The following is a 13,489-nucleotide window of genomic DNA, read 5'->3' as shown; positions in this document are numbered from 1 at the left end:
GTGATTTAGGTCATTGAAAGGATACTGATATTTTGAAAAGTTTAGAGTTTCACAGACAACATTTGGTAAAGACAACCTCAAATCGGTGATTTGATGATTCCCATAGATTCGAAATGTATTTTATTATCGATTTACATTTTGAATTTGTTTTTGGGAGGGTTCCATAAGAGTTCTAAGGATTGATTCTGAGGGTTTGACTGCTTGGGAGATGTTTGGTTATTTAGGTCTCCTGCGACCATCCTCCGCACCTGTGAACATGCCACAATTGTGAGCATTAGTCCGGTTCCGCAAGCTAGACGTGTCAGTAGCCAGAAGTCCTCCTTTGAGACTTTGCTCCTGTGAAACCCTTCCCGCTTCTGCGAAGTTGATGAGTTTGGCTTCTACCTTTGCACTTCTTTCTCTGCTTCGACGACCCCGCAGGTGCGACTGATTGTCCCCTTCAATGAGAATCAATGTACAATAACAATGAGGTAAAATCAACTTTACGTGATTTCAAAGAGGTTTGGCTCGATTCGGACTTTGGAGTAAATTTCTAACATCTTATTACTATTTTCTCACTATTCCATCATATAGTATATGATTTAATCCATAAAATTATTTTAAAAATTGAGGGGCCTTTGCCCTAAGTTATAAAATAACTAAAGAAGCTAAATGCTAAAATCTTTCCAAGATCAAAGACTAAAATTTGAACTATAATCAGCAGCACTAATATTACTGATTTTCTTCCCGCTTTTACTTAATAAATAAGAAAATCTAGCCTAGTAATTAGAAAATTAAATCACATATTTCCAATACAACAACTAGAAACAAACAAGCTCGAAACTTAGTTTTAGTTGAAGATTAAATCCATAACATTACTTAGGACTCATACGAAAAAGAACTTCAAGGTCGTATGAGGGAATTACTGTTAGTTTAGTAAAAAATTAAACTGCAGGTGCAAAAGGAATCTTGTGCACACCTTTAGCGACCAAATTGACTTTTAGCGACATGTTCCCCTTTCAAATCTCAAATAAGCAATGAAATGTTCAGTTCAATTTTCAGAGGAAACTATAGTTTCAAAAGAGGCAGCATCTTGTATTTCCTGGAGGTTAGAGATGGGTAACTCAACCACAAAAGAGAAATAAATAATTGTCAAGCTAGAACCAAGAAAGGGCAAGAACAAAATTCAAACTCAAGTGAACTGCAATAATAAATACCACAATCATGCTTGTATAAAATTCTCATAACTACATGTGGAGAACTCTATAGCATTGATCGATAGACTCTTGATAACTCTGATGGGCGAATAAAAATCGACTTGGAAAAGATAAACAAACTAGTGACTTATTTTACAACTACTAAAAGCAGAGTCATCGTTTGATTTCCTAGATCTCCATTTAGGTACTATAAAGTTCACAATGGACCAAAAGTAAAAACCCTGTCACAAGACAAGTGTGTATGCCTATGCTTCACAAGACTGCAAACTCACATGTACAGGAAAGTTTGTATCTCACTTGTAGAGGCAGAGGTTAATCTTCTTGTTGAAATAAAGTATAATCTGAACTCGCTTCGCTCTTGTGGACCTGCATGAAATTGATCCAAGTTTATGAGATATGTACCTTCCATCTTACCAACTTCAAAAAAATCACCACTGTGCACAATTTTCTGTAGGGAATCCTTGAAATGTAACCTTCTCAAGTGCTGCTCACCCTTCACTCCATCTTGTATACATACTAGGATTAATGATTCGTTTGAAATCCTAAACAACAACGATTGGTTATATACAGGACACAGACCTTTTATTGCTTATGCAATCCCACACACTACCGAGGCATTACGACTGCATCACAACTATTATGCTACTCAACAATATATACTTTTGAAATTTCCATTGTATTTGTAGTATTTTAAAATTGGAATTGGCATAACCATGAGGAATGGTATATCTCATATTGAGGTGCCACTAATGCTGGTTGAAAAAGTATGTGTTGTTAGCTCCTAAGTAGGATCTCTTGTTTAAGACCAAGGTCCAGACAAGTCATAACAGAGTCAAGCAGCCAAGGTACAACTGACTGAAAATTATCCATTCTTCAAAGAGAAAAGTCATATTAATACACTTTATATATCTTAACAACAATCATGCCTTCCCCACTTAAGATGCTGGTGGACGTGGATAGTAGAGCTCAGGCTTAACAAGTGCAAGTTCCATTAGAGGATATAGCAAGGAAACAGTCTGCTGAAAAAAAAATCACCTTTAAAAAAATTAAATGGACAAAATTTCAAGCTAGCAACTTCTTTAATTTGATCTAGTATTCATGTGAAGCTGGATTAATTGGTGAAACTAAGCTTCAGATGCTAGGATTCATAGAGTCTAGGTAACTAACATTCCAATCAGTCAACTTTTTATCCTACTTCCATGTTTCTATACAGGTAGAATATGCAAGACAAGAAAATCTAAGCTTTGATAAGAGATAAACCCACCTCAGCAGTCCGTGAAGAACCTGTATGAAAATTAGGAACAAGAGATGTCCAAAGAACAGGGTCTGTTAAGGGATCTATGCTGTTGTAGTTAGTGAGAAGTGGTGCTGACAGGAGTGGAGTAAGTGGGTGCAAGTTTCTGTTAATAGATAATCCCCCAGCATTGAGAAATGCAGCTCCAAGCCTCTCACTTCCACTATCAGGACTTGATTTCTCTATCATCTTCCCACGGTCGACTCTGTTGATAGTGCTTTTGTTTTCATTCTCATCATTCTCAACTTTTTCTTTCTTTTTGGCAACCTTCTCTAGTAAACTCTTGTAAGCTGCAGACTGTGACAAAATGCTCATAGCAGACAATGTTGAGCTTTTATGATTCTTTTTTTCTTGGTACACACCTAAACGGGGCATCTCATATGGTTCAGTCTGCTGAATTGACAATTCTGAAGCCCTAAGCTCGTAATCAATATCTTCAGGACAACCAACCTTTGTTTCTTCCGACATTTTCAGATGGGAATCTGTTTGACGAGCTTTATTACCTCCCCACCACTTGATGTAACTTGACAAGTCAATCTTTCTATCCATGCAGAAACCACCGATGTAATCATTGTCCACTGTGGCATTATCACCTTCGGAAATTCAAGGATTTGTAAGATCTGAGTTCAGCACTTGATTTGCTATCTAAATCCTAGGTCTAAAAGGAACTATTTTATTTTTTGAGAATGAAGGTCTAAAATGAACTATTATTAATACAATTTATTTTTTTTGCATTGCAATAAGTGTACTCACCATAGTGCAGGCTGTTAAAGTAATCAGCTCCAGGCACACGACCGAATTGCAGATCCCATCGACTACATTGGATGCAGAGAAGAAAAGACAGAAGATATCATGAATAATGACATATCTAAGAAATCCTAATGAAGATAAATATAACAGGAAAAATAGGTAAATGTGAATGTGACAGGTGAATTGCACAGCAATTCATCATTCATCACATAATCTTTTCAATTCAACAAGTTACATAAGCACATACTTGATTTGTGCTAGCATACCTGGATAGCGGACGATATTTAGAGATCCCTCTGGAGAAACCACCACTCTTTCTGCAAAGATGAGTTTATGAGGAATCAGCAGATACTATACAAACACATGCATATGCAAACAACATACTCACCTTCTTAATGATGCAAGATAATCCTCTCTTGAGACATTTTGCATCTCTTCGAGGTCCCTTGTGTAATCTGTCACCTACATATACGATCAGCGTATTTAGTACATGAAAGTAAACCCATTGCAAAGCCCCTGATACAATTAGGAAACATTCGGAAAGGATCCATTTAGTCCTTTTACCAGAACAAAGCTTTAACAGACCCAATATTATGCAAGTGAGGAATTAAGAAAACAAAGCAAGACAAGAATTGGAGTAGCAAATCCTTGAGAGAGATAGGAGGGAATGAGGAAGGACAAGATGCCTGTATTGCTTGATAAACTGTGAAACAAACTAATATTAAACATCTTACTGGGAAATTAATGAGAGTTCCAGGACCCCAATATTTCAAAGCGGCAAGATCATATGCTCTTGCTGCAGCTTCCTCATCATCATATGCTCCTACAACAAGTTTTGTTCACAATATGTTTAACAGTTTAATCTCCTTTCATGTGCAGTACTTCAGAAAAGGATTAATCAAAAGTACTCACCTAAATAAACTGCCCATGCAGATCAAGAAGCAATAAATGTCCCAATGACCATGCAATATAAACTTTCAAAACATCAGTTTTTCACAGAAACTGGAGTATCGAGCTGAATTCTGATCAGCATGAAATAGAAACAAAAATATCTGCTAGAGAACAAAGAGAAATACCTTGCTTTCCTTTCTTATTTTGGTTTTGATTCCAGGTACTTTTATCCCAAAGATGAGCTTCATAACGACCAGTCCATCTATGCCTAGTCCCATGAAATAAAAAATATAGCTCAAAATTTTTCCAAGGAACAAGGGAAATTCTTGAAGCAAGCAATATTTATTTAAAAGAACAGTCAAAACAGAAGGAGAGTTAACATATACCATCTTATCTGACTCTAACAAATAGAACATAAAACCACACACAAGAAAAGAGACAAACCCTTTAGGCCTAGAATCTTCTACTGCATAGAATAGGTACTCATTTAACTATTTTGTTAAAAATCATAAAGAGGAAATTCTTCATTCCTCCTACATACAAAACCAAAAATGTAAATGAGAAGATCCAATGAAGAGGTTATTCTGCTTTAGCAACTCAAACAAATAAAAAGCCCCGCTCATCCAAGCAGTGCAGTCTTTCTACATTCCAAGAGTCTTTTGTTGAATCTTACACCTAAGGACTCAAATAGAGTAGGCAACTATTCCCATCCCAAAAAATTTTAAACTTCATTTGTTTCTCAAATCCAAATCAAACACTGTAACATCCCTCAAAATGCTCACAAGTGCCTTAAGAATGCCTTGGGAATAGGCCGCTCAAGTAATGCATTATCCTTAATCTTTTTGGGAAATCCGAGTTCGGAATATCGATCAGGGGGTCAAAACCTGCAGGAAAATAGTTTCAATGGATTTTTAGGACCCTTAGATCGAAAGATAGATTTCTCAAGAAACTGCACAAAACAGAAAGGTCAGCGACAAGTCCGCGTCGCGGACCTGGCAAGGGTTTTCTGGCCGAGTTGGATTTTTAGTAAGTGCGTTTTAGACTTTTCCCAAATTGTTAGCTAATTAAACCTAGACGTTTTTAGGACCTAATTCAACTCTATAAATTAACCTAAACCTCTAATTCTATTCATTCTTCCACAATTCACCTACTCAAATATTTCTCTCTCTACAAAAGACTCTCAAGGACTCCATTGAAGACTTCAAGTAAATTCACTCAAGCTCTCCATCAAAACTCTCAAGTTCTTCCAAATTAATTGGTGTTCTCACTTAAGGTATGTAGTATTGATTCATGGATCCTTTCATCCATGAAGCCCAATCAATTTCTCAAGTCTTCTATCAAATTAAAGTATGGTGTTTTATGGGTTTTATGATCTCTATTCCAATTGCATGAATTTTGATTCAAAGTATGATCATGAGTCTATTTTGATATAAATTGATGGTCATTGCATTAAATTGAAGAGTTTTTCCATGAATTCTCCGATTTTGATCAGGAGGTCACGGGTTCAAGCCTTGGAAACAGCCTCTGGCAGAAATGCAAGGCAAGGCTGCGTACAATAGACCCTTGTGGTCAGGCCCTTCCCCAGACCCCGCGCATAGCGGAAGCTTTAGTGCGTCGGGCTGCCCCTTTATGATGTAAATTATGAGCATTTTCAATTATACTTCCTAATGATACTATCTACATGAATTATGTATGGGGTTGCTATAAAGTTTATGATCATGCATGTTTTAAAGTCAATTTCATGATTTTCAAGTCAATTGATCATGCATTCATGTCTTATGTCTATGTAAGTATGATTGTAATGATGAAAGGACAATTCTCACATTACGAGTATGTTATGAAAATGAGCAACTCCATGATTCCAAACCTATGATCATGACTATGATATATGAAATTATGATTTCTATGCTATGTATGTATTCCGTGGGATTTGACTTAGAGCTGAATGTGGACTTGAGGTGGGGGCTCGAAGTACGAGGTCCTTATATAAAGTCTCTTGTCTCATAACTACGTTCCACCGTAAGATTGCCTTTTGGCCTAGCTAGTGGATCCACATATAGCATATGTATGACCCACCTAGCCGGGTAGAGTCTACCTTGACAAGTAGATTCTCCTTTTTTCTTCGTTGTATAGGGAGATAACGGGATTCCATGTTATAGCCCGCATGGTCTTATTGTCGGTTATGGTTCCTATCCCACATATGTATGATCTCTTATGTATGCTATGATTTTTAAATTATGTTTTTTTTTAAAATGCTTTGGTCAATATGATTTTCTCACGACTTTAATTACCTCATCTTATCATGTGATTTAGTTAACCATTGCATTCCATGATTTACGCTGCATGTCAAGCCCACATACTTAGTACATTCCAACGTACTAATGCATACTTTTTGCCTACATTGTCTCATAATGTAGGGGTTGAGGTTGAAGATCACACTCATCTACGTGGCTAGTTAAGCTTTCTTATCAAGCGGTTGTGGTGAGTCCTCATTTATCGGGGACTAGTTATCGAGTTAGTCATTGTTTTCAAAGACTTTTGCTATGTTTCATATTGAGGGTGAGCTAGGGACATGTCTTAGCCCCCACCCATATTCATGAGTAGAGGCATCTAGTTGGACAAATGTTTTGAGCTTATGTTGTCATGTGTCGTTCTTAAATTTCTATTCATGATTTAGACTCTCTTATGATGTTTCCGCTTTTGCTTTACCTTATAAATGCTTATGATATGTACAAGAGGCTTGGTTGGAGCCCTTCGGGGTTTCGATCGTCGTGTTATGACTAGGCCCTAGGTTGGGTCGTGACAAACACCTCTACTCTTTTTTAAGTTTTCTCCTTCTTTAGTTCTCATAAAAAGTGTATATAAAATATGGAAACAAATACAAATATCAAGGAAACGAGTTTATCATTTGTAAGCAGGGTGTATCAGTACAAGTTTGTGTCATGCATGGCACGGCTGCTGATCACTTCATGTTGCAGCATCCCTATTTACTATTAGAATCCCTGTGAAAATTATAGAATTATGTAAATATAGTAGGTAGCTTACTTTACTCCAATTGTAATTAGGTATTGATTTCCTTCCCTTTGTAGGACATGTAAACATAATACTCCCCCTGTCCCATTTTATATGGCACCCTTTCCTTTTTAGTCCGTCTCAAAAAGAATGTCACCTTATTATAATTAGAAACAAATTAACTTCAAAATTCCCCTTTTGTCCTTGATGAAATAATTTACTACCACATAAATATCTAAGGATTGTTTTAGACCACAAGTTTCAAAAGTCTTCTTTTTTTCTTAAACACTGAGCCAAGTCAAATGGTGCCACATAAAATGGAACGGAGGGAGTATCTAAATACCAATAGCTTGAGGGGATAAATCAAGTTGAGCTCTCTCTTATTTTCTCTTCCGCTTCACATGGTATCAAAGCATCAATCTTCTCCCATCCTCCCTTATCTTTTTAATTAATATCACTAGCCTTTTTAATCAAGTGATCCTGAATACCTTGTCCCTTACACCATAGTTGAATTGAAGATGACCAAAATAAGTAATTTGCACTACCTATTAAAGGTTCCAATAGTGATAGAATGGTTTGAATTGATGGAAACCATGGTCTAAGCACAAAAATATCTGATTCGAGAAACATGATGAGTCGGAAAAAATTGATGCAGTCACCAGAAAATTGAAAAGAAGGAAGCAACCACCAAAAACTTGAATCAGGTCACTAGAAAGTGGGCGAATCAGGAGGTACCTATATGGGTAGCAAAATTTAACCAAATATCAAGTATATGGTGATATAGCTGTTAACATAGTTAAATTTGTCTGAGTCGAAAAAAACTGAAGCAGTCACCAGAAAATTGAAAACAGGAAGCAACCACCAAAAATTTGAATCTGGTCACCAGAAAGTGGTCGAACCAGGAGGTACCTCTATGGGTAGCCTCGGAATCACCAATAGACACTGCTAGAAAAAAAAGATCGAAAGATGAAGGAGTTAAGGGAGCTCCATGCATCGGCACGTGTGCAGATGTAGCTAGAATCTGGGTTGCTTTGGTCAACGCGTGAGAGCTCATGTGGTGGCAGAGTAGGCTGAGGTTTGTTGCGCTGGTACTTTCGTTCTCGTGATGGTGTTAGTTTGATAGTAACACCTATGGAAAAGAAATTCTCTTTAGATAACCGTGAAAACTTGCTCGAAAATTTTTCAAGTTTGGATTTTTTTTCTTCCTACATGTTGATGGCCTTAACTAGGCTTTGATACCATGTTTTGTTATTGAGGGGGAGAGTCTAGTAACATGGTGTGTAGACTATGACAATATATAAGCACTTCATTTCCTGTAGTAGTTTCCTCGAGCATGGCTGAGGAAATTCAACATGATTATTTAGGAATTTGGCATAGTTCAAAGTGAAGCTGATCATTCTGTATTTTATCATCACTCTACACTAGGTTTGTGCATGTAATGATGACAAGGAAATTACCAAGTTGAAACATCACCTTTTTACAACATTTTCAGACTAAGCATCTTGGTCGATTAAACATTAAAGTACTTCTAGGGCATTAAGGTTGTTCAATCTAAATAAGAAATTGATATTTCACAAAGGTAGTGTGCACTTGATATTTCGCAGGGACAAGGATAACATATTGTAGGCCTATTGATACGCTAATGGATCAAATGTGTAGCATGTCTAAACTTCCTTAAAATATAGTTTTTATGATAATAGCTGCAATGATCCGACAAAAGGAGGATTATTCAAAGCAGGTTCAATGGATAATGGGCTAGAATAGCGGTTGGATGGTTTAGACACCTTCTTTAGAGATAAAGAAGGGCGTGAACTTTTTGTACATCGTACGCCTACTTTTTTTGAAACATTTTTGGTTATTTTGGTAGATGGCAATGGAATTGTGAGAGCCATTGTCCCTTTTAGAAGGACAAAATCGAAGTATAGGTGTTGATAAATGCTCCTACCAGGAAACTCTTAGTGATCCGAGAGGATATAGGAGGTTGGTAGGAAAATTGAATTAGCTTGCTGTAATTCAACTTGATATTGCCTCCCTGGTAAGTGTTGGAAGTTAGCTCTTGGATTCTCCTTGCAACAGCCGCTAAAGTGCAGATATTTACCTTTTTTGATACATAATATCTGCTTCAGGGAAAGGACTATTTTACGAAGATCGAGGACATAAGAAAATATTTGGATATATAGATGCAGACTAGGTAGAGTCATCGTTTTGACAGATGAACCACTTGTGGATATTGTGTTCTAGTTGGGGAAATTGGTGTCTTGGAAAAGTAAGAAATAAAATGTGGTTGATAGATGGAGCGCAAAAGCAGAAAATCGGGTAATGGTAATGACGATATGTGAACTCATAAGAATCAAGCAACTACTTAAGTTGAAATTTGGAGAGAACAAAGAAATGGAACTTGTGTGTGATAATGAGGTTGCACTTCACATTGCATCGAGTCCAGTGTTTCACGAGAGGACCAAACACAGAGATTAATTGTTATTTTATCAGAGGGAAAGCGCTCTTAGGAGGCATCGTCACAAGGTTTGTGCGTCAAATGATCAGCTTGCAAACATGCTCACCATGTCCCTAGCCTATCCCAAAACAAGTTACATATATAACAAGTTTGGTATATATAATTTGTATGCACCAACTTGAGGGGTAGTATTATAATCCTTGTGAATATATATATATATATATATATATATATATATATATATATATGTAAATATAGTAGGAAGCTTAATTTACTCTTATTGTAATTAGGTATTCATTTCCTTTCCCTTTTCAAAAGGGTAAACATAGTTATTTAAATTTCAATAGGTTGAGGGGATAATCCAGCCTAGTTCTCTCTTATTTTCTCTCCCGCTTCACATTTACAATCTTTTTAAAGTGTTCATTGCTAAAGCCTACATGTATGTCATGAAAGCTAATATGGATGTTGCTCGTTGAATAATATGCAGAATCAGGCATTGTGACTTTCCAATTCATTTACTAATGTTGATGTTCTCCTATAGGGCAATGAACTGCTGAAAAGTTCTTCTATGTTAGAGATCATATAAAGACCTCCATAAAAGAACCCAACGTAGGTCAGGCAACTCAGGAAGCAAAATGTAGAGAACCTAGATTCATATGCAAAAGAATAAAACATAATTGCACAACAAGACTAATACATCACTACAATCTGCAATTTGCCTTTTTTCCATGTCATACCTAGTGACACCACGATAGATGGAGCTGCGCTTCCCTGCAGTACATGGGGGCATTTTGCTTATGCGTTCCTTGGCTGTATAACCCCTTTCTTTTTTTGCTTTCTTCAGTCCTCTATATAACAACAGTTGATCGGTCCCTATATGCCCCATAGGTTCTGATGTTTCTCCGCCACCAGCATCATTGCCACTGCTACCCTCAGTCTTGGCAGTAGGGTCAGAGGAAGGGGAAGCCATAAGCAACACGGTCCTGCAAGAGTACATCACATAAAGGGACTGACCAAAAATAATTCAAAAATCTTGAGACATATACATGAAGCTTCTCAGTTTTGTCAATACCCAACAAATACTATACGAGCACCACTTTTGTTTGGACCCATTCCATGGGATGCATGACAAAAAATGGGAATCCCTTTTTAATTTACTTCAGCTTTCATCTTCCTTGGAACTACTTATAACCACTTCCTAAAACTTTGAAACTTATAATTTTTTACATAACTAGTTAGGTTACTATAGAGAGAAGGTGATTAATTTTTTTGAAGAAAACCAATTTCTCTTTGATTTAGTAGAAGTGTATGTAGAGTGTTTGGACAGTCAAATGTCTAAAAGGAACTCAGTTTTGATATTATGTGACTGCAAGGGCGGCTCAACCCTATAGCCGTGGCTTTAGGCCCCAAAACATGAACCAACCCCCCCCCCCCCCCCCCCAAATTCAGTCCGCTCAAATACGAAAACATACCCAAAAGAAATAAATTCGACTGATTTAACGAAGAACCAAAAGAACTGAGTAGAGAAAAGATGAAGAAGATACATACATACATAAAAGAGACAACCAGATCTGATGAAGCCGTTGTAAAATGCTATTTTAACTGTAAGAAGCACCGTTTCTATTTCAAAAAATTGTGAGAAGCACATACTAACCCATAGCCATCTCTATTTTATTGTCCAATATCTCAATGGGGCATAATACTAAAAATATTTATCATATATTATTTGATCACTTACTAAATTAAGATAGAATTAATTAATTTTTTTTTATTTTTACACTTATAATTAATTTGGCCTTTTGAATGTAAATCATTCTCAATACTAGTTATTTTTATATTCTATCTATATTGCATTGATATAAACAAAGGACAAAATAATAAAGTCTTATAATGTATTAATAATTTCTTAATCACCATGTAAATTTGAAAATATCCATCTAATATGGGACGGAGAGAGTAGATTATGAATTCACTTTATTTTACTCTTTAAATATAAAGGTGTCGTTTGGCTCCAGATATTTTTGGAAAAAACTTGGGAACTAGTATTTAATCATATAACTTGGCAAATATATTTGGCAAACATCCCAAATTTTCAAGTTCTATAAAAAAAACTAGTATTTAGGCCAAGTTGTAATAACTGGAAGTTTTTAAAATTTTGACAATTGCCCCAAACTTTTATTTTTTATAAACGCACCCAAGGGTCGAGGTAGTATTCAGATGGATTTTTCATGCAGGGGTGGCTAACCTCCAATTGCGAGTAGACCATCACAAGGGTGTTATGATTGCAGGGAGATAGATCATTGGTCCTAGGAGTGTCCTCTTCGTAGGTCAGCCGCACCAGCTCTACAGACAGCTAGACCCACACCAGTAGTAGCACATCCAGTTAGAGGCGGAGGCCAGGGTCAGGATAGCAAGGGTGGTCACTGGGTGTATGGGGGGGTCCTCGGGAAGGCATGATAGGTGGTTGAGTATATGCGTGAGGTAGGGGTTCCCAGGGCAACTTTTATGCAACTCTAGCTAAAGTAGAGGCTGAGGCATCGGACGATGTGATCACAAGTACGATTTTTTTATGACATCAGCCCGCCTCAACTTTATTTGATCTTGGCTCTAATTGTTCATATATATTTGTGTATTGCACCCCTCGATTAAGTATGACTCCAGAGCCCCAAGTAGAGTTGTTGCGTGTTTCGACCCTGGTAGGTGATTATTTAGTAGTGGATCAGGTTTTCAAATCCTGTGTGGTGACTATAAAGAGGAGGGACACTAGGGCTAAACTAATTTTACTTTATATGTTGGATTTTGACATGATTCTAGACATGGGCTTCTTATCCCCTTACCGAGCAGTCTAGGATTGCTATGCCAAGACCATTACCTTAGCCATGCCTGGTATTCTATTGGTGGTGTCTGACGGATATTTTAGTCGCACACCAGTTGGGGTGATTTCTTTTATTCCGGCTCGGAGGTTAGTGGCTAGTGGGTGTTTGACTTACTTGGCTTATGTTAAAGATGTTAGTAGGGAGGGACCTATGGTTGATTCAGTTCCTATAGTCTGAGGGTATGCAGATGTGTTTCCTGCCGACCTGCCTGGCCTTCTTCTAGATCATGATATCAACTTTGCTATTGACTTAGAGCCGAGTACTAATCCTATTTCCATCCCTTTGTACCGTATGGCCTCTGTAAAGTTCAAGGAGCTCATTGTTCAGCTTCAAGACCTCTTGGGTAAGGGATTCATTCGTCCTAGTGTATCATTATGGGGTTCCCTAGTCTTGTTTGTGAAGAAAAAGGATGATACTATGTGGATGTGTGTTGATTACAAACAGCTGAACAATATGATAGTGAAGAACCATTACCCCATGCCTCGTATTGATAATCTATTTGACCAACTTCTGGGTGCCATGTGTTTTCTAAGATTGATTTGAGATTCGACTATCACCAGTTAAGGATTATGGCAACGGACATCCCTAAGACCGCATTTAGGACTCGTTACGGTCATTATGAGTTTCTAGTGATGTTTTTTGGGTTGACTAATGCCCTGCCACCTTCATGGACTTGGTGACTTGTGTATTCAGGCTATATCTGGACTCATTTATCATAGTCTTCGTCGATGATATATTGGTATGCTCATGGAGCTGGAGTGCACATGAACAACATTTGAGGATAATGCTCTAGACTTTGAGAGATCAACAACTTTATACCAAGTTCTCAAAGTGCAAGTTTCGGCTTAAGTCTGTAGCATTCTTGGGGCACGTGGTATCCAAGGATGGCATTATGGTGGATCTGACAAAGATTGAGGCTATTCGTGATTGGGCTAGGCCCAACTCTATGACTAACATACATAGCTCCATCGAATTTACAGGGTACTACAGACATTTTATTGAGATCTTCTCTACT

At 37.3% G+C, this 13,489-nt stretch overlaps 1 protein-coding gene across 4 annotated transcripts; it reads right to left on the bottom strand.

The window, feature by feature from the left end:
• Positions 1–1,164: 1,164 nt before the first annotated feature.
• LOC129874351 (AP2-like ethylene-responsive transcription factor At2g41710) lies at positions 1,165–11,255 on the bottom strand. 4 transcript variants are annotated; one of them, XM_055949619.1, is made up of 10 exons: positions 11,147–11,255; positions 10,336–10,581; positions 4,317–4,399; positions 4,153–4,161; positions 3,975–4,063; positions 3,629–3,702; positions 3,507–3,557; positions 3,244–3,305; positions 2,461–3,083; positions 1,165–1,562 (listed from the first exon to the last, which is right to left on the bottom strand). In XM_055949619.1, coding segments are annotated over exons 1-10 (1,293 nt in total). In that variant the 5' UTR covers positions 11,149–11,255; the 3' UTR covers positions 1,165–1,508. The 4 variants fall into 4 exon arrangements, with proteins under 4 accessions (XP_055805594.1, XP_055805595.1, XP_055805592.1 ...); XM_055949620.1 differs by having other exon boundaries at positions 11,151–11,253; XM_055949617.1 differs by lacking the exon at positions 11,147–11,255 and adding an exon at positions 10,671–10,872.
• Positions 11,256–13,489: the final 2,234 nt, after the last annotated feature.

The sequence above is a fragment of the Solanum dulcamara genome, chromosome 11 (genome assembly GCF_947179165.1).
Source record: "Solanum dulcamara chromosome 11, daSolDulc1.2, whole genome shotgun sequence".
NCBI lineage: Eukaryota > Viridiplantae > Streptophyta > Magnoliopsida > Solanales > Solanaceae > Solanum > Solanum dulcamara.
Note: the sequence above shows the minus strand (reverse complement) of the source record. Positions and strands in the feature narration are given on the sequence as shown.